Source organism: Capsicum annuum, chromosome 1 (assembly GCF_002878395.1).
Source record: "Capsicum annuum cultivar UCD-10X-F1 chromosome 1, UCD10Xv1.1, whole genome shotgun sequence".
Lineage (NCBI taxonomy): Eukaryota > Viridiplantae > Streptophyta > Magnoliopsida > Solanales > Solanaceae > Capsicum > Capsicum annuum.
This window is the reverse complement of record NC_061111.1, coordinates 12,136,663-12,159,304: the sequence shown is the minus strand read 5'-3', so window position 1 is coordinate 12,159,304 and position 22,642 is coordinate 12,136,663. Positions and strand designations below refer to the sequence as shown.

Here is a 22,642-nt window from a genome sequence, read left to right as displayed (position 1 = left end):
TGAAGATGTGACCTTAAGAACCCAAGAATTTTGTGGACTCTTGGACCCTTAACACCACACACAACAAAAACCTATCTCTTACGTGACACAAGATCGGATTCCACCTCTCAAACATCGACGTTTCCAAGCAAAATGCAAACACAAGTGATTCCACACTTGTATAAGCCCTAGTTTCGGGTTGGTGGTCTTCTCTCCTTAGAGAGGAAATATTTCAAGTGTTATATACTCACAAATATCATCTAAAAACTAACTAATGAAACCCTACATTGTTCTTTATATAGTGTATTACATAATAGAAACTAAAATGAACAAAAGGCCCTTAAGTGATGGGCGCCCATCAAGTGTAGCCAAGTGTAGTGCTTGGACGGTTTTGGGTGCATAATTAGGTCCTATTTGGCTCTTCAATTGCACACACCAAGTCTCGGACCCAACATGCACTCCCAGAAGTCCATATCCGTGATTATTCTTGTATCATCCTCTCTATCTTGAGAGGAATTTGTCCACAAATTCACGGCTCCGCCTCGTTCAATTGGTTATTTCAAAGGAAACCTACTCAAAACAGTCCGTAAACAAGTCACAAAAATAAGTCAAAAACAGTCCAAAAAAACATGAAGAATCTGAGGGCTCAATAACAAGTCTCGGCCAACATCTTCATTTTGAACCTCGGTTTCCTCTTCATCTTGAGCCTTGTCTTCGTCCTCATCCAAAACATGCAGTGAATGACAAAGGAATCACTAAACACATCCCACCTCTTTTCTTTGTGGCGGGTTCCTTGGGGTTCCCTACGTCTTCCCCTCAACTTCTCTTCCATCATATACGCATTATTGTAGACTCCATGTCCCTCATGTTCCTTTCTACCACACTCCTCTATATGGGCATATCGGTTTAGGTGAAGTGGAGTTTCGGATGAAGGGATTGATTTGGTAATGTGGAACTTCGATTGTGGAGCTTGGATCAGGTGGAGAGTCGAAGGAATTCTCGTGTTTCTACTTCCGAAACTTTACCTCCAACAATCAATCCTCCAAGACCACAAAATGAGATAAGATCGACCAAGAACACACGGAAACAAACACCCAAAACAATCCACTAGTTCAAGAGAACCGAGGACCCTTTGAGTGACCCCTCTCAGATTCAAGATCCACAACAAGAACACAATGTAATGTGGTGTTTAACACCTAATTTCCAGCCAACCACCAAACTAAATTAGCACACAAGACAAGAGCAACAATATTACAACAAGAAACTCACGGATTACTTTAACAACAACAAGAAACCAATGGCTACAACAAGGTACAAGATAGATAGTTAGACAAATGTAGGTATAATCTTAAAAACTCAAGAGCCTATTCCACTCTTGGACCTTTAACACCACACACAACATAAAGCTAACTCCTACGTTGACACAAGAGGGACGTGGTGGCACTTGGGTTCTAAGTCCTTGTTGGACTTGATGAAGTGGTGGGTGGATTGGTCTTCCATGGTCTCGGTTTTGGGAGTAAAATGGGGTTTGGTTTGTGACATTGAATGGTTGTCTCGGTGGGTGGAATATTTGGTGCAAGGCCTCAGGAGTAATGGTTGGGGAAATGTTTCGAGGGGTGGAAGGTCGACTCCTTTGGCTTTCCACACGTTCTATTCTCCCACTCATTGATGCCACATCCGTATCTAATTTCTCAAGACCCACATTCAACCTAGCCATATCTCGGGACATAGTTTCAAGGCGAGCCAAGATGAGATTGATGGCATTATTGTCCATTGTTTGAGCATTTGAAGCCTCGGGTTCCATTGTGATTGTATCGAAAATAATCCTTCAAGTTACGGTCCAACAAGTCACCAAATCAGTTCACAACGTCACACACAACAATACAACACAAAACCTACAAAACAAAACACACGTTAGTTCAAACAACCTTATTATTCTCTCACTCACGTTGTGGCCTCTCACTTGATGTCGCAAACGTTTACAAGTCGGCTTGTAACTCGCGGTGAGTTAAAGAGTAAGTCTACTCTTTAGTAGGAACGGATTCTTTGTTGGACGACTCAAGTAAGTAATATTGGAACTTGATCCAAGAAGTACTACGATTATAAAAACGATAAAAAGCACAAAAGAAATGCAGACACGAACAATGGATTCAAAGGACTAATTGACAATCTAGTAGGAGTTTACTAGTCTCTTAATTAGTTCTAAGATCAACTAATGAAACCAAGAATTAGAAACTAGAAAAATCCAAATTTGAGCTTAATATTGATGGTGAACAGTAATTAAGGTGACGTGGCAGCATGCAATTGGTCTCGATCCCACACACTTTAGTCACAAATTTGAAATTTCAATCTCCACACAACTTGAAATGGAAGATAATTGGTTTTGGAGGGAAAGTATAAGTCTTGAGTCTTTTGCAAGTTTAATCTCAAAAAGGATGATCTTGACTTGTAGTAGTTCCACCAAACAAGGTTCCTTGATTTAAGAATAGTTGAAAAAGTTGATGTCAAGTCAGGAAGTGATGGTTCAAGTCTTCTCACCAACAAACTTTACAACTTTTATCTTCACTCCTTTTGAATCTATTTGCACCTTTTTGTTGGTTAAGTTATAAGACTAGGTGAAGAACAAGATGAACACAACAACAATCTTCAAGAACATAACAACTTCTCAAGAACACAACAACAACAGCCCCAATCGTCCACCAATCTTCAACGACAAGGCTCACACACGGCCAATTTCAAGTCACCACAACATTAGTCAATATTATAAGCTCAACTTTAGATCTAGACACCTTTTGTGTTAGTAAGAAAGAAACCAACACAAGAAACACACTAGACAAACAAAAAAAAGTCTACTAGATCTAATTTCAACTCTCGGTCAAGAACAACTTCAACTCTTTTTTTTATTATTTTCGACCAAGAGAGCCCAAGATTGACCTTGTGGGAACAAGATCAAGTCATGCTCTGATACCAAATGATACAAGATCGACAAAGAACAAACGGAAACAAACACCCAAAACAATCCACAAGTTAAAGAGAACCGAGGACCCTTTGAGTGACCCCTCTCGGATTCAAGATCAACAACAAGAACACAATGTAATGTGTTGTTTAACACTTAATTTCGGGCCAACCACCAAACTAAATTAGCACACAAGACAAGCAACAATATTACAACAAGAAGAAACTCACGGATTACTTTAACAACAACAAGAAACCGATGGATACAACAAGGTACAAGATAGATAGTTAGACAAATGTAGGTATAATCTTAAAAACCCAAGAGCCTATTCCACTCTTGGACCTTTAACACCATACACAACATAAACCTAACTCCTACGTTGCACAAGAGGGACGTTACCTCCTCTAAACACCAACGTATCAAGCCAACAATGCAAACACAAGTGAATCTTCACTTGCGTAGCTCTAGTTTTCGAGTGGAGCTTCTAAAGAGAGAACTAAAGTGTTACAACGTTTCAAGTTTCAAGAATAATCAACTAAGTCTCAAAAACCCTAAATTGGTCTATTTATATTACAACACAAAATAAGACTAAAATGACAAAAGTGCCCCTTTAATGAAAAGGCTCCAAAGGGCCGCCCATGGAGTGCATACATAGGGGCGGTTTTGAGATTCATTTACACTTAAGCTTAGCCTTCTCTCGGTTGTCCTTGACATGCTCAAAATATGTCCATCTACGAGGTCGTACTCGTATCATTCCTGCATACTAGGTTTTATGCAAAAGACTTGGGTCAGTTGAAATACTTTTTGGACTCATCTGGATATTGCTTTTTGCGGTAAGTGTTGTTAGACAATTCATGTCCGTACCTAAGGTCAAACATTGGGAAGCTTTGGAGCATATTATATTTTACTTGAAAACAGGGGCGGATCTAGGGGCCCGAGTGAAACCAGTAACTTTCATGTGGATCTAGTATTTATATAGAGAAATCTAGTAAATATATAAGAATTATAAGTTGGGAACCTATAAACAAAGTGTATTGTTGGTCTAGTGAAGTAAAGGGGCTTGTAAAAGTTTTATTGACTTTATGGTTGTGGGTTCAAATACCCTTAGTTACTATTTGGTTTTATTTTTATCTAACATAGGAAACTCACAAACTTTAAATCCTAGATCCGCCTCTGTATTTGAAAGGAGCTCCTGAACTTGGCATATTGTATAGCAACCGACCATAATCGTGTAGTGTTTTGCAGATGCTGACTGGGTTGGATCCAAAATCAATAGAAGATCTACTAAAGGCTATTGTGTCTTTGTTGGAAGAAACCTAGTGTCATGGAGAAGTAAAAAGCAAGGTGTTGTATCTCGATTCAGTGGACTTCGAGTATATAGTTATGTTACAATCTACACGTGAGATTATGTGGATACATCATCGTTTAACTAAAATTAGGTTGAAGCATCATACACAACAAAACACTGGTGTAATAATCAAGTTGTTCTTCATGTTGCCTCAAATTCGGTGAATCATGAAAGAACTAAACATATTGAGGTTGATTGTCATTTTATTCGTGAGAAGATTCAGGAAAACTTGATTTCCCTAAGCTACGTGAAGACAAGAGAGCAACTAGCTGATTTGTTTACAAAAACATTAAATGAAAATCGAGTTGATTACCTTTCTAACAAGCTGGGTGTGATCAATATCTATGCTCCAGCTTGATTTTAGTTACTTATTCTCTACATGTATTTATTTCACTGTAATCTTTGAGTAATACACAACTTATTCCTTCATACCTTATGAATTACATGGTATTCGAGCTAGGTCCATCCCCGTTTAGGCTTATGTTCCACGCGCCAATTGGGCCCTGGGCGTGACGGGGGGTGTTTGCTTATATGGACTTGGGCAATCCTCCCCTCATGAACTAGCTATTGGAGTTGAGTTAGACCCAAGTGTCATATCTTTACACCCTTGTTATTGTAGTTTGCCAATGGTTAGGCGAACTATGGGCATTTTCCTTTTTCTTTTGGGGTTCTTTCTCATTCAGACTTTGGTAACTTTTTTTGTTTTTACTGAAAATTTTGTAAGAGAGATTCTTCACGTGAACTATATATACTTTTTGATTCGAAGTGAAATGGCATTCCGCATGGAAGTCACCTGTGAAGAAATCCACCATTTCACTTCAAAATCAAAAAAAAAAAGGTTTATGGATTCTTCATTTTGTAGAATTGTTCATTTTGGACCAGGAATCAATTCAGTCATTGATATATGTGGACTGATATATATAAGTCTATATAATGGACTGAGATATACAAGTCAGAAATTTGTCATTGTTTTATCATATAACTGTTAATTACTTATTTTTTTAAAATATTTAGAACTTGAAACTGTTAGTGAAGTTCAACACTTGAACTGCTATTGTAGCCGTTTGGCCATAAAAAGTATTTCCTTTTTTATTTTGGAAAATTATTTCACTTTAGTGAAAAAAGTGAAAACAAGATGAGTATGGCCATGAAAATTCCCAATACAATTCCGGAATTGTATTTGAAAAAGTGAAAACAAATTTTACTTGTTTTCACTTTTTTTACTAATACTTCTCTCACAAAATTTCAAAAACAACTTTAATTTATATTCATGGCCAAACACAACTCCAACTCCAACTCCGGAAAATTATGATTTTCATAGCCAAACGGGGCCAATATGTCCAATATATAATAAAGGAGATAATTCCCAACCTTTCCCGCATCTGATAACTGTCCATAAGCTTTGAAGACTGCCACCCTATCTACGGTAACTGCTCAAACTGTTCCTGATGGAGAACTTTATATAAAGGGTATCAAGGATTGGGCCCTACGCACAAAATTTCTCTAAAACTCCATACCATCTAAAGAGCGAGGTTTGAGTGCTTAAAAGACTCACCGGAAGAAGATGTAGCCATCAACGACTTCGACTGCTCCGTAACATGGCTAGAGCTATGTCGATCAATTAATTCCTATGTGCTATCCCTCTGTAATGTCTAACAGAAACAACTAAAGTTTTAGGTTTCAAATCTTTTCTTATTTGAATATTTTCTCTATCAATTTGTCCAATTTATATGATACTTCCATTTTGATACGTTAAAAAATGCTTGACATCTCAACTTTATACAGCTGTCACAACTTTCAAAAAAATCAAACTAGTTAATCTATTATTTTTTAACTTTGAAGTGCTATTTCTTATTGAAACAAACTTTACAACAAGTCAATAACTTCAATTTCTTCTATCAATATCACTAATGTAACACATAAGTCAAACTAACATCTAATTATGTATCCAATCAAATACCATCACATACAATAGAATGAAATAATAAATAGAAAGTATTGATCATATACCTATTCATCACCAACTCCCTTAACCGATTTTCCACTTGCTTGAAACACAAGATGTGCTCCTCAGCATCAAAACCATTTTCGTTGAAGAGATTCACTAAAAACTCATCACAAAAGTAGAAAGCTCTCTGTTGACAGAAAAAAGCTGCTATAAGATGCTCACCAACAATGTAAGTGTCATTCTATGAGATATATCAATCTGTAACAGTAGAACTTACAGTCCCATCGCCCCGTACATAGAAGTTATCACTGATTTTTTGTTCCTTGGAGGTAAGCCTTTCCTGTAATACAAGCATTAGCTGCAAGTATAAATCTTTCCGAAATATGCTACATTTTCAGTAAGTCTAAAGATAAGATAAAGAAAAAGCTGATATTACAACCCAAACTTAATTAAGTTAAATTCAAAGGCACCCATTGCATATCACATATTATGCAACATACAAAGGCAATTAAGTAAATCTAAAGTTATTACTCCCTCCATCCCAATTTATGTAGCACGCTTCCTTTATTAGTCTATCCCCAAAAGAATGTCATTTCTCTATAATGAGAAACAACTTAACTTAAAAATTCTCCTCACCCTTAATGAAATGACTTATGGCAACACAAATGTCTAAAGCTTGTTTTAGACCACCAATTACAAAAATCTTCCTTTCTTTCTAAAACTTTGTGCCTAATCAAAAGGTGCCACATAAATTGGGACGAAGGGAGTACACAAACATCAATATGGTGAAGAAATAGAGTAGGACACTATATGATGAAGTTTAAACCTGAGCAAGGTCACCAGCTGCATAATCACGAAATAAGACACAGCCATCTTTCTGGAAAGGAAAAAAGTATTAACAGTCATAATAATGAAATCAAACAGTGCAATCAATGAAATTAAGAACCCGTATCTGACCTTCAGAATTTTTCTGATGTTTTGTAACATCAGAGGCATCTTCTCAGGGGATACTGCAGATAGAACAAATATCTGCTTAACATGTCAGCTTATTTGTTAAGTAAACATAGAACAGGCTAACTAAATGTGGAATTCAAACAAACATTCAATAACAAGGCATACTTTAAGTAAATGATTACAGGCAAACATGATTTTTTATGCAGAAAGTTTGTCCAACGCAAGTGGGATAGCCCATAAATTATAGAAGAGAACTTTTGTTTAGTACCATGGTAACAACATCCACTGATGAAGGAGAAATATGCTGGATCAGGTCATCCACTGTTGGATCACACACAAATGCATTCACCCGAGCATCATCAAAATCCTTGTGTGACTGCAATAAAGACAATAAATTTGTGTATTTTCACTTTTGCATCACATCCTAAACAACAAACTTACTCTTGGCACCAACCACAAACTTACATGCAACTTATCAAGAAAAATGAACCTTCTGATTTCTGCCTGACTCAATGTCAAAACCCAACCATCAACTAAGCATTGTCCAAGACGATATAAGAAAACAACTCCTTCCCTCAACCAACATGGAAGACCCCCCCCCCCCCCCCCCACAAAACACACATGCACACTCAAAACTGAAAATCGGGAGCACAGACAAGAAAAGATAAAGCAATTTCCAAAGTCTCGAATTTAGGGATTGGTGTCGGCCTTGTTTCATAGTGAATTAGAGTTTTAGTCAGCTATTGTCCTATTTTCATTTTTCTTCTCTTTAAAATAGCTTCAATCAAGATTGCCTCGGCTTCTTAGGCAAATTACTATTTCGTAATCCTTGCGGCCAGGAATAATGATGCTTAATCATGTTCCGGTTCCCAGCATTATACCTTTTTTATTTTGAGACGAGGCTAACTTTGCATTCACAAAAAGCTCATCATCTAAGAGATGATGATAGATTTTAACCCACATTTTAAATGTATTTCATCCAAGAAAACTGCCCAAAAACAGAAGAAAACTTTACAGTTTATCTATGAAATTCACTAAAACTTTACAGAAACGTTGTTATGTGGTGATAGCATCAAAAATGAAAGAAATGCAACATAAGCTTATAAAACTCACATATAATGGACTCTAAGGTATCCTAATGAGCCTTGTCTGTACAAACAAAGTAGCATGGCAATGTGAATAATTTTTTGAAAAGAACCAAATATAAAAAATCTCATATGATAAATATTACAGAAGCAAATATATCCAAAAAAAAAAAACCATATCCAACACAAGCATCATGATAAACTCATTTCAGATCAAATTTAAACAACTAAAGGGTAAATGCTTTCTTCTAGTGTTACTTTTAGAGGCCACTGATACGAACTAAATATATACCTTAACTAAGTTCACAGCTCGAGGTGAAAAATCGCAGGCATGGACAAATATGTTTGGCATTGTAGCTAGCAATGGAAAAATGGTGTTTCCAGCCCCGCACCCAACCTGTAATCAGATTATTCTATCAGTGCAAGTGTAACAAGAGAACAGTTTGAGCCAATTCCTATTATATGTGTTAGATTGTGATCCACATCACAAGAACATAAACTACAGCTTGAAAAAATTATGAACACTTTCAACAGAAGAAGGCAATGGAAAACTATAGTTCTCTTGTTGGACGCCATAATCGCCCCAAAAGTTAAACGATGATAGCTAATATATCTACTAAGAAAATACAGGATATAATAATCAACATATGCTGAAAATAGAAAGACAATTACAAAAAAAAAAGGGGGGGGGAGCCTAGTGCACTAAAGCTCACGCTATACGCAAGGTCCAGGGAAGGGCCGAACCATAAGGACCTATTGTGTGCAGCCTTACCCTGCACTTCTGCAAGAGGAGATAATGGAAATGTGTTATTCTGGGTTCGATCCAGGAGTGCAGCTCAAATTATATGTTGATAGTGGGATTTGGAAATGTGCCCTTTCGCACCAGAACCTTAATCTGGCACCTCAGATAAACAAGCAAGTACATAGATGTTGAAAATCTTAACAAGAAAAACATACTTTCACAAAATTGTGCTGAAAGAATATTGAGATAATCATCAGTTATACCTCCTAAAAAAGATGGGACTCATAATATTCCAAGCATAAAAAGAATAAACTCATGATAAACTTGAATTACCTCAAGAATGACTTTCCCTTCAGTCCCCTGCAAAGAGTAAGAACATGAGTATATCATTAATCAATGCAGTATCCTTATTATCTTGTTCACTCACAGAGAAGTATTGACCCCATTCCTTGTCCAGGTAATGCCTGTCTTTAAAGAACTGTTTGTAATTTCAAAACACAACACAAAAAAGAGGATATGTTAGTTCCAGAAAACAAATCAAGAATTTAATAAAAGGTATGAGAAACAGACTTTGTCTTGATGTCGCTTGTAAAAGATATCCCAGTACTTCTTTGCATCTCTTTCGTACTTGTCTGTAACAGAAAAAAAAAAATAGCACAAAACCAAATTAAGCAAAACAGTAATCCAAACAACACTAGACAGACACAGAGAGGGAGAGAGAGGGAGGGAGGGAGGGAGGGAGGGAGGGAGAGCGCAAAACCTCTCCAGAAAGGAGATATTTCACCAGTGGAGATTGGGTATATCGTTTGTGTTGGTGTCTGCTTCTTTTCCTCCATTTTGTCTCTTACTAGGACAATATCCTTTTGCCCTCAAGATTTGGGTTTTCTTCTAGGTTAGGACTCAGGTTTTTTTTGGCAGCTGACAATGGAGGCTCGAAAAAACAAACAGTTGTGGAGGTTCAAAAAGACTCCGAATGACTTTATTATGAATTAGTGCACTTAGATCGCGCTGCGCCATAAAAAAAAAAATATAAATAGCATAACTTATTACACTCTCTCCTACTTTTTTTAATTATTTTATCCTCTCTTTCTATTAATATACATAACATAGTTGACATATATAAAGCATTTTATGTATATATTAAAATTTTTATAATATATTTAAAGAGTTGATATTTTTTTATAATATTGGAAACATAAGTTGTGTATTTGTGTAATTTTTTAGTAAAACAAAAAGTAGAAAGGACATGGGCGGATCTTTTTAAAAAAAATAGCGCATCATTAAAAAGGTGAACAATCTTAGCCAGTCGACCTAATTTAATTCCTTTTTTAGTCATTTGGCTCAATTGGACACATGCAGTCTTTATACTCAATTAATACATTTTTATACCACATTGATACACTTTTATATTATATTGATACACTTTTTAAAAAAGAGAAAGTAAATTCTATGCAAGTACATGCAGTTACTATACTCAATTGATACTCTTTTATACCATATTGATACACTTTTATACTATATTCATATACTTTGACCGCATTGATACACTTTTATATTAGATTGATACACTTTTATACCACGTTGATATAGTATATATATCACATAAATACACTTTTTACAGAGAAAATTTGTGCAAGCATATATAGTAATTCGTTATTCTTGAATTTGTTAACTTCACCTAAAAGTTTGTAAAAATTTGTGCAAATACATACAAAATTTATTAAATCCTGTACTCATACTGTCCAAACATTCTTTAATTTTTTTTTATTAAAAAAAAAAAAAAAGCAAAAAAAAAAAAAAACAAGTCAAAGTGTCGTTATAGTGCTAACTTATATGAAAAGAGATAGAACAATTATGAGTGGACTTGTATTTCATGTTTTTATTTTTGTGATCGCATCTGAAAAAATAAATAGGTGGACAGAGTGGACTTTTCTCATAAAAAAAAAACAACATTAAAAGAAAAAAGAAAAAAATAGTGAAAAACAAATTAAAAAAAATAGGAAGAAAGAGAATGTAACCTATAAAATAATTGACATTAAAATTAAATAATAAATAAGGAAAAAAAAAAGGACAGTAGCAGCGACAGAAAAGCCTAAATGGCTATCTATTGGAATTGCCAAATCAGTGGTTATATCAGTGAAAATATTTTAAATTTTAAAATAAAATCTTGATAAGTAAAATAAAAAATGTATATATACTACTTACATTTAATTTAAAATATTACTTTTTTATTAAAGAACTAAAAAAAATTAATATAAATGTAAGAGTTTTTTTCTTCAAGTCAAATCATAGAATATAAATATAATACAATAGAAAATATAATAATATTATTACAACAAATATAAAATAAGAGGATGATCTAGGATAGAATATTATGAAACAAAAAATTATTTATTTATATAGCATAATTTTCGAGCTCTTGTTGATATTCACTCTCACAGATCGATCAATAGTTAAAAATTTTCTTATTCAAATAAAATTAAAGCATAAATAATATATCAAAGAAAAATATAACAATAATACTACTTCAAATATGATATGAGAGAGGGTGATCTTAGGCCATAGGAACTCATGAGATTAAAATAATATCAATTTATATAGATTAAAATGAAGGAATACCTACTTGAAATCCAGTGCTACTGTGCCTAAGGATGGCATAGTTATCATGTGGAAAGAGGACTTGCTAAACCTTCAGAAATTCTCCATCTCACCCCAAGATATCCACACCATTGTAAAGGTTAGTTTCGATCCTAGGCCTTGACTTTTCTCTGCTATATATGCTAGCTCTGATTTTACTAACCATTTTATTTTATGGGAGGAGCTCTGTAATATCTCCAATACTTGTAATATTTACAGGGGGATTGGCTTATTGATGGGCACATTAATGAAGTACTGAGAACCAATGAAAAATTGGGAAGGGGGGTCCATTAACAATAGCAGAGCTAGCCATCTTTGGGACTGCCTGAATTATTGTAGTATAGTGGACATAGGTTACATAGGACGCAAATATACCTGGACCAATAAGAGACATCCCAATAGAAATAGTCTTATTCTTGAAAGACTTGATAGGTGTGTCGCTAATAACTCTTGGTTAAACCACTTCCCTGACTCCCTGATTACCCACCTTCTCAGGACCAAATATGACCACTGCCCCTTACTGATTTCTCTATCCAATAAAAACTATAGGCACAATGTCAAACCCTTCAGATTTGAGCCTATGTGGATCAATCACTCTATCTTCAAGGGGCTTGTTGAAACTGCTTAGCCAACTCACAGACCCTTCTCCAATCCATCCAAAAATTTCAGGACCAGGCTACCTCGGAATACTTCAGTTTTTGGCAAAATTTTCCATAGAATGAAAACTATGTTAGCCAGACTCGATGGTATTCAAAAATCTTCAAGATACCATAGTATCCCCTTCTTACAAAACCTTGAGAATAAAATTATTGAATGTGAGAGCATTCTCAAATGTGAGGAAGACTTCTAAAAGGTCAAATCCAAAATCACTTGGCTATTTAAAGATGATGCTAATACCTTCTTCTTCGATGCTTCCACTGTCAATATGAGAAAGAGGTATAGGATTAGTAAGCTCCATGATGACCTTGGTAATATTATTACTGGTGATGTAGCCATAAACAATCATGTACTAGATCTCTTCAGAAAGCTTTTCTCTTCTAGCCACTCTTACAGCCATTTTCATCCTGTCAACCCCCCAACCCAATGTTCTAACCCTGGATATGAAAATCAGTCTAACATCCCTTCTTAGAGACTCTGAAGTCTTTCTAGCCCTTGAATCTCTAGAACCCATGAAATCCCCTGGTCTTGATGGCCTCTACCCAATATTTTTTGGATGTTGCAGGCCTAAAAACCACAACCTTTTGCAAAGAGGTCTTTTCCAGCAGTACCATGCCCACTATTAATAATGCCACCCTCCTATGCCTTATTCCCAAATACATAAATATTGCATCCCTCAAAAACTTCAAACCCATAGGTTTTTGTAACACTACTTACAAGATTGTTACCAAAATTATTATGAACAAAATCAATCCCTACCTTTCTTCAATCATTGGACCCATCCAAGCCAGTTTTTTGACCAATAAAAGGGTTTCAGACTATGCCATCATTATTCGGGAATACATCTCCCATTTTAGAAAAATGAAAGAGAAAAAACCTAACAAGATACTAAAAATAAACCTGAAAAAAGCCTTTGTTAAGTTAGAATGGTCTTTCATTAAGGACACTTTATATTTCTTTAACCTCCCAAACAACCTCACCAAACTCATCACGTCCTGTGTCACTACATCCTTTATTGCTATATTAGTGAATGGAAGAAAAATAAACTACTTCTATCCCACTAAGGACATAAGGCAAGGAGACCCCATGTCCCCTTACCTGTCATAATGTGTATGAAAGACTCTCCAGGGGCATTGATACTGAAGTTAGGGACAGGAATTAACATCCCATTAACATCCAACCAAAGTTCCTAGAATTTTTCACCTATTCTTTGCTGATGACCTCACTCTCCCAACTAGAGAAAATCACACAAACTGTCACGTCATTGCAAATATCCTAGAAATCTTCAGTTACCACTCAGGCCAAACCATAAACAAATCCTAGTCTAAAGTTATCTTCTCAAAAAACTGCTCTGATGAGACAACACTCCAGTGTACCCAAATTCTAACTAGCCAGTCATTTCAGGAGTTTGGGAAATACTTAGGCTACCCCGTCTTCCATTAAAAGCCTAAGAAAAGTGTCTTTCAATTCATCATTAACCATATGAACAATAGCAGGTCGGAAAATAAAGTTTCTAAACATGACAGACAGAACTGTCCTGGCCAAATCCACCCCTAGCAGCATCCCCACTCACATAATCCATTATATCAAGCTCCTCAGCAAAAACCACTGAAAATATTAATAAAATTCAAAGAAACTTTGTCTGGGGCAGCAGTGCTAAAAAAGAAGCTCCACCCGCTAAGTTGGGATGTCTTTCCTAGGACCAAAAATACTGGAGGTCTGCGTTTGCACAAATATGAGCTTAGAGATAGGGCTCTTTATTTCAGCCTTTCTCAGAGGCTATTCAAAAACCCCCAATACCCTTTGGGGATAAACCCTTCTCACCAAATATTATAATAGAAATAGACCCCCAAACTCTAAAATCTAGCAAAATGTTATCAGAGGTGGAGGATTATTCTAAAGAAGTTACTTAGAGGGTAAATAAGGGGAACATGGTTAAACTTCTTGTATACAGTTGGATCCCCCATCTGCCTAGCATTAGAAGCATAATTCAGAAACCCCTTACCAAGGATGATTGTAATACTACCATTAGTGATGTCTTCTTTAATGAAAACTGAGACCTTAACCACCTCATTTGGTCTTCCTAGTAGGTTAAGAATACCATCACCAGTATTATCTTTCCTCAAAACTCAACGGAGGAAGACATCCCAACTTGGGGTCTCACCAGTAATGCCACTTTTAGTACTGGTAGCATGTACAACCATCTGAGAGACCTAGGCCAGACCACAACCAACAACAATGACTTCACTCTGGTCAAGAAAACTAACACCCATAATAAAGACAGAACCTTCCCCTGGCTCCTCCTCCACCAGCGCCTCTTCATGAATAGTTATTTTAGCCACATTGGCCTTAACATCGACCCTCAATACCCCCTATGCGCCAACCCCATTGAGAACATCAATCACATATTCTTCCAATACTAAAATATTGTGAATTTTTAGAAAAATCTGATCAACCAAGCTTAGTTTAAACCCTTCTATGAGTAGGGGAACATATGTCCAAACAGCTGGACTGAAGTGTAGAAAAGTCTCATGAGGAAGCCAACAACTAGCTATTATGGGATACTCTTATCCCCCACACCCCATGGGTCATATGGTTAACTAGAAATAACAATAACTTCAATTTTAAATCCTCTCCCATCTCTACTTACCAAGCAATAACTCTAGTTTCTGGATTTACTATGCTAGCTCCTGAGTCCTCAACAAGAGACACTCTAGATTTAACAATAGACGTCAAGTGAAACCCATCTTTATCTCAACCTCTTAAGCTTAATATAGATAGTTCTTCTTCAGCCAACCTAGAATTTGGAGAGACAAGGGGCTATTCAAAAACTATTTCGGCCATTTGATGTAACACAATGTTTAGAGAAACTCTCTAATGTGCTAAATAAAGTAAACCACATAATTTGTTGAAAGAACAACTTCAACGTGTTATAAGATAATGCTTTAAAGACAATCTGAATCCACGGATAACAAGAGCTTAATCCAAAGCCCTTAAAATACAAGATCTAATCTAAGATCTTAAAAGAAAACACAAAGTTTCATTAATAGAAGAGTTAAACTAAAAACTACATATCTAGAGGTCATTGCCTCTATTTATAGGCTTCAAAAGCTTTGTACAACTCATTGACAACTCATACGCAACTCATTGACAACTTATATACAACTCATAGTTGACAACTTATTTTCTTAACAGCTAAGTATTCTAGAATTATGTAAAAGATAAACTTGACAACTAGTAGCAAAATTCAAATTGACTTTCTCTTTCTATAAGTAGCAAAATTGATTTTTTTGATTCATGAAGGTTCTGTACTAGGTTTAGAATTTTAATGTTCCTCATCATTCTCCTTTATCTTTGAAACTCGACCTCAAGTTTTTTTCGTAAAGTATTTACTTTGCATGATAGAGTGATAGGTCAACCACATCAAAAGTATTTGAAATATTCATCTCACTTGGCAAATCTACCACGTAGGCATTGCCGTTGATCTTCTTTAGAATAGTGTGGCCATATTTCTTTTGCTTTAATTTTCCATGAACACCAGTAGACAATCTCTCCTTTCTAAGGTATATCATTACTTGGTCACCAACTTGGAATGACATTAGCTTCCTATTCTTATCTGCTAACTGCTTATATTTCTTGTTTGACGCTTCTAATACATCTTGAACCTCTTTAAATAATTTTGAATAGTTGTCACCAAAGGTCATAGCTGACCTTGAATTCTCCCTTGTTTGTAGCTTCACCAAATCAACCACATGTCTTGGAACTCTAGTGTACACAATGGAGAAAGGGCTACGACCCGTAGACCTATGCTTAGAATTATTATGGGCAAACTCCACAAGAAATAAAATTAAATCCCATTATCCTTTCTTATCTCCACAGATGCATCGAATTAAATTTTCTAGAAATTTATTCACCATTTCTGTTTGGCCATCTGTTTATAGATGGGCAGTGCTTGAAAACTTCAATTTTGTGTTGAATTGTTTCCATAAAGTAAGCCAAAATACAGCAAGAAATTTGCTATCTTGATCTAAAATAATTGATCTTGGAATACCATGTAGCTTGACTACTTCTCTGGAAAAAAAATTAGCTACATAATGGGCATTCTTTGTCTTACAACAAGGAATAAAATGAGTCAGTTTAGAAAATCTGTCTACTATCACGTAAACAGCATTATGTCCCCACCTTTGCCTTGGTAAGCCAAGTACAAAATCCATTGATAGGTCTTCCCAAGGTTCACTTGGAATGGGTAATGGCATATAGAGTCCGGTATTTTGAATCTGATCTTTGTATGTTTGGCAAATGGGATACCTTTGCACAAATTTATCGGCACCTCTCTTAAGTTGTGGCCAATAGTAGCGTGCTTCCGAATTAGCAATAGTTTTATCACGCCCAACATAGCCGCTAAGATTACATGAATGCATTAATCAACTTGTCTCATAGAGAACCTCTGGGAATACATAAGCGGTTTCCATTAAAGAGATATCCATCTTGTACCATAAAATTTTATTCTAATGGTAAACCTTTCGTTTGTTTCTCCCAGATTCGCCTGAAGTCTTCATCATTTTCATAAAGTTCTTTTATTTTGTCTACTCCTGGTAACTCAGCTTAAAAAAAAATCATGAAATTTGTACGTCGGCTTAAAGCATCTGCCACTCAATTAGTTACTCCGGACTTGTGGATAATAAGATAATTGAATCTCTCCAGGTATGTTTCCCATCTTGCTAATATACGATCCACATGTTTTTTACTTCTAAAATGTTTCAAGGATTAATGATCAGTGTAGACAATGAACTCTTTAGGCATTAAATAAACCTCACATGTCTTCAATGCTCTATAAACAGAATACAACTCTTGTTGGTAAGTACTCCACTTTTGTCTTGCTTCACTTAGCTTCTCACTGAAGAAAGCAATAGGTTTCATTTCTTATGATAAAAAAAACCCAATGTTTACTCCACTAGCATCATATTCCAACTCAAAGGTCTTGTTGAAATCTGGTAACACTAATACAGGAGCTTGTGTCAGCTTTTTCTTAATCTCCATGAAACTAGCTTCAACTTTTTCATCCCATTTGAACTCCTTTTCTTTAAACATTCAGTGATTGGTGCCATGATAGTACTAAAGTTCTTCACAATTTTTTCTATAGAAAGTGGCTAAACCATGGAAGTTCCTCACTTAAGAGATAGTTTTTGGAGTTGGCCATCCCTTTATTATATCTATTTTAGACTCATCAACTTGAATCCCCTCACTTGTGATGCAAGTTCAGAAAGTGCTAATTGCATAGATAGATTTCAACTTGACATAAAAAACGTGAAGTATTTCAAGAGAGTATGGAAAGCCAAGAATCAACATAATAGAACATTAACATGATGTTTTAGGGTCTTTTTTAGTCATAATATGATGCATATTAAATCAAGGGCATTTATGTCTGTTCGTATATTAGCTTACCCTAGAAGTATAAATAGAATATGATGAACATATTTTAGGTTAGACTACATTTTAGATTGAACACTCTTTGATGAGTTTATGGGTTTATCCCTTTGTCTCTGCATTGGATCTCTCTTGAATATCTTTTGATAAGATTATTCATGTATGAGTTCAATTCTATTCTCCCTTGACTTAATCATGTAATTGTTTGTTTAAATTAGAGAGTCACAAATCAACATTTGTTCATCTCTTATTTACTTCAATTGTGGGATTATTCTTTCTTTCTTACTTATCTCTCTTAATTTCTTGATTATCTTTTGAATCTCTATATCTTGTAACTCGTTTTACATCAATTGGTATCAGAGAAAGGCTAAAGAATTGTTCCTACAATTCTTAATTCTTGGCTTGCATCTTTTGAAAATCTCAAAAAACAATTACAAAAAAAATCAGATCCAAAAATTGAAAAAAAATTCAAGTGGGTGTTGTTGGGTTTTGTTGAAAATAGTTCAAAGTGCTTGAATATTAAATTTGGGAGCATTTGAAGTTAATTTGGAGTTGATTTTGCCCTATTTTCTTCCATTATCGAAGTTGAAATTTTAGCACTTTCTAAAAGTGCGAAAATTTGAGTTTTTGAGCTCTCTTGTGCAAATCTTACTCCAATCTTGTGGATCTAAGTTGTTTTGATCATGGGTAAACTATATTAGGTTTCAATTTTGGGATCTAAGGATGAATTTGGGGTCAATTTTGGGTTCAAAAATTGGGAATTTTTTCTTGTACGAATTTTAGTAAAATTTTGAAGTTTGAGTTGATTCCTTACTTCGAAACTATTAAGTGATGCTTAAAAATGTCCCATATTGGTTGGGTATACTTAATTTAGTTGGGTCTTGATAGATTTGATGAATGTGGTGTCTTGAGTGATCTTTCTTCCCAAACTCTAAAATTTTGATTTGTTTGATTTATGGGAAAATCATATTGTATGTCAATCTCTTTAGCTAGATTACATTGAGAATTAGTTCTACTTATGTTATCTAGTTAATTTTGTTTTCGTATTTCTCGTGTCAATTTCTTTCGTGCTTTTCTCTTTTTAATTTCGTTGTGTGTTTATTTCATTCCTTGTCCATTAGTGTGTTTTGTCCTTCTTTGTTATTGACATAAACTCTACTCCGAACCGATACTTGAAAGCTTACTTTGAGATTATTTGAGATTGTAGAATCGTGAAGAGACTAAGGAATACTCTTGAGTGGTAAAAGGCTTGAGTGGTGAGATCATTTGAGTGTGGTCCTAAAAGCTTACGACCTTTGAGTGTATACACGAGCGAAAAGAAAATTGAGTGCCATCATTTGAATTATACACATGAGGGAGTGACTTGTGAGGTCCATTATTTTACTAACCACTTTTCTTGTCCTAATTATGTCTTATATAGGTTCAAGGAGTTACAATGGAGGTTTGCATGTCAATGGAGAAAGGAGAATATCATCTTATAATTCTACTTCTAGTAAGAGTTATTGTGAAGTTTTTCATGATTATAGTAGTGCTTGTAGAAGAAAAAAAGAGCATGAGCTTAATGAAGGTTTGACTAAATTTGAAGTCATTGTGGAGGGGTATGAGAGTCGTTGCACATTTGATTGCACCTTAGGTGTAAACAAATTGTGTTATACCAATTTCATTGATCCTTCTTTAGTTGAGTGGTTGGATATACCTTGTCATACAAAAAGTTCACCATGTAAATTTGGTGGAAGGTTGATTGACAAAGAGGTGAAGATCATTGTTTACCATGGAAGCTATCAAGGGGGTATTTGGTGTGATATCTATCCTTTGTCTACTTGTTTGGTATGTTTAGGAGCTCCTTGGTTCAATCATAATAAATTTTGGTTTGATAGAGAGTTGGAAAAGTTTGTTGTTGTAGATTCGATGGAACAAAAGCATGTCTTAACTCCTAAGGCCATTAAGGAATCTTCAATAACAAATGAGGAAGTCAAGAAAGTGAAAGTGAAGGCTACAAACTTGAAATTTGATGTACAAAGTCATTTCAATAATTCAAGTAGAGTCATTGAAGCTTCTAGTGATGCTAAGTTGAAAATTGATGTGAAGAGTCATCCCAATGACTCAAAAGGTATCCTCAGAGCCTATTGCACTCCTAATAATATGAGTGAACGAGAAAAGAAAAAGCGGAGTGAGGGAGTGAATAGTGACAATTTGAAAGAGAAAAAAAGAAAGGATATTTGGAATGAAGTGAGTGAGTGGCTACAAGCACAAAAGAAAAGAGAGTTGAAAAATGACGATGAATTGTCACAGGAAGAAAAGGAGAAGAGTGAAGCAAGTGAGAGAAAAGAAGATGAGATAATATTAAAACAAGAGAATGTGAGTGAGAGATTTTCTTATTCTAATTCTAACCCTTTAAATTCTTTTTCTTCTAGTATTTCCACTTCTTTTATAGGTATTCTTGAAGAAGAGCACAAAGAGAACGACTCAACATGGAAAGAAATTCAAGAATTGAAAGAAGCAAGTCAAGTTGGAACTACTTCAAGTAAGCAAGTGAACTTAATTTTAGAAAATCAAGGTAAAGAAGATTCGTTAAGTGTTCATCAAGGTAAAGAGACTAATCCTAACTCTTTAGTTATGTCAAATGAACTTGATAGTGACTTGAGTGTGAATGTTAGACCATCTTTTGGTAAGGTTGATGATTCTTTACTTTGTGTCAATAGACAAATGAATGATGACAATACACTAGTTGAATATGATTGTGGAGCTAAAATTGTTATTGATTGTGAGCTTAAAATGTTTCAAGGTAGTGTTATGTCAAATATGAAAACACAGTGTTTCCTTGAATTTTTGTGATGAAGATGAACATACTTCTTCTTTAGCTATTCGGAACACTAAAAATGTGATTGATGATGATTGTCTCTTTGCAAGTGAATTTTATTGTAATAATTTTTTATCTTGTAAGGACATGAATATTCTTGGTGGTATTACTCTTGAAATGGAGCATGAGAAGTGTGATCATAGTCTTTTTGAGCTTAAAGAATGTCGAAGTTTTAAATTTTTTAACAATCCTCTTTTTGGTGATTTTCAATTGAATGATTCATTTCTTGTTGACTCATATGCACTTGATGAAAGTGATGATCCAAAATTTAAAGAGTGCATAATTTATGAAAATGATTCTTGTGACTTGTCTGAGGGTGTTAATTCTTTGGATGTTAGCAAGATAACTCCCAAATTATTTGTTGAAAGTACTTCTTGTGTTGAAAAGTCCTCCAAAATTGAAGAAAATCTTTTAAATAATGGGAGAGGCATAAGCAATTGGAGTAGTAAATTGATAGATGCTAGCTTTTGTATCAATTTATTTACTTACTCTAATCTTGCCTTTGAGGATATAATTTGGGATGAACTTTTGAATGCTTCTAGGAGGAAATGTAAATATGATCTATTTGAAGCATTGCCAAATATCTATTGGCATAAATGTGATAATTCTTTTTTTGATGAGTTTGCTAACCTTGTTAATCTATTTGTGAAAAACCATCAACAGAGGATCTACAATGAGGTAAGATACTTGAGAGCATCTTCTTGGGCAACAAAAAGATTTGAGGTATCTTTGCCTTCTAAATTCAAGAATGGTTTGTTTGAATGGCTAGTGCTTATTTTTGGACTTTCTAAAGCCATGAAGGTAAATTTCCATGCCTTAGACCGTTATAGTAGCAACTTTGTTGTGATTAGTGAGAATTCTTTGATGTTGCTATTTGATTCATGTTGTGAGTTACTAGGTGAGAAATACAAGAAAATTTTGAAATTGATGTTTGTGGTTGATTTCGGAAATACATACTTTTATTTAATGTTTGTGGATGATATTGTTAGTTCTCTTAATCATGTGGTTAGAAGAGTACAATTAAATTATGAATTAAGGAACTACTTAGTTCAAGTTGTTAAAGAAACTAGTTTTAACTTGAAAGTTCTAATGTGTAAAATTATTAGTTTCTTTATCCTTTTTTATGATTGTGATATGTTTTTGAGTGAAGTTCTTGATATTATGTTTGAAAAGTTGATTTTTAGGGAACTACATGATTCTTGGCTCTATCACAAAAGTGTCTTTTGGGGAGTGGTATGTAACTTACTTGAAAGATTATTTTTGGCTTGAGTACTAACTCCCCTCTATGATTTGCAAGGTTTGAATTCGAGGTTGAATTCTTTTCAACAAGGGGAGAATGATGCAAGTTCAGAAAGTGTTAATTGCATAGATGGATTTCAACTTGACATAAAAAATGTGAAGTATTTTAAGAGAGTATGAAAAGCCAAGAATCAACATAATAGAACATTAACATGATATTTAGGGTCCTCTTTAGTCATACTATGATGCACATTAAATCAAGGGCATTTATGTCTTTTCATATATTAGCTTACCCTAGAAGTATAAATAAACCAGATGAGCATAGTTTAGGTTAGACTACATTTTTAGATTGTGTGGGATTATTCTTTCTTTCTTACTTATCTCTCTTAATTGCTTGATTATCTCTTGAATCTCTATATCTTGTAACTCGTTTTACATCAACTTGAGATAATAAAGCCTAAGAAAACTAGTTTTGTTTTAAGGAATACACACTTCTTCAAGTTAACATAGAACTCATTCTCCTTCAATACATCCATCACCTTTTTGACATGTTCAAAATATTCCTCCATATTTTTTCTATAGATCAATATGTCGTCAAAATAGACAACTACAAATTGTGACAAGAATGGACGAAGAACCTGATTCATTAGGAACATGAAAGTACTAGGAGCATTAGAAAGTCCAAATGGAATAACTAGTCATTCATACAACCCCTCTTTTTTCTTGAATGCAGTCTTCCATTCATCACCGGGTCTAATTCGTATTTGGTGATATCCGCTTCTTAGATCAAGCTTCAAAAACACCTTTGCT

At 34.8% G+C, this 22,642-nt stretch overlaps 1 protein-coding gene across 4 annotated transcripts in view; it reads right to left on the bottom strand.

The window, feature by feature from the left end:
• Positions 1-10,003, bottom strand: part of LOC107868095 — an 18,744-nt gene extending 8,741 nt beyond the window's left edge. The window contains exons 1-10 of one of the 4 annotated variants that reach the window (XM_047393917.1): positions 9,773-10,003; positions 9,583-9,644; positions 9,440-9,490; positions 9,346-9,372; positions 8,563-8,667; positions 7,454-7,561; positions 7,189-7,260; positions 7,058-7,108; positions 6,509-6,571; positions 6,294-6,418 (exon numbers count right to left, since the gene is read on the bottom strand). In XM_047393917.1, the coding sequence (XP_047249873.1) occupies positions 6,294-6,418; positions 6,509-6,571; positions 7,058-7,108; positions 7,189-7,260; positions 7,454-7,561; positions 8,563-8,667; positions 9,346-9,372; positions 9,440-9,490; positions 9,583-9,644; positions 9,773-9,848 (740 nt within the window). In that variant the 5' untranslated portion in view covers positions 9,849-10,003. The other 3 variants (XM_016714678.2, XM_047393922.1, XM_047393928.1) reach the window with 3 other exon arrangements.
• Between the last annotated feature and the right edge of the window lie 12,639 nt (positions 10,004-22,642).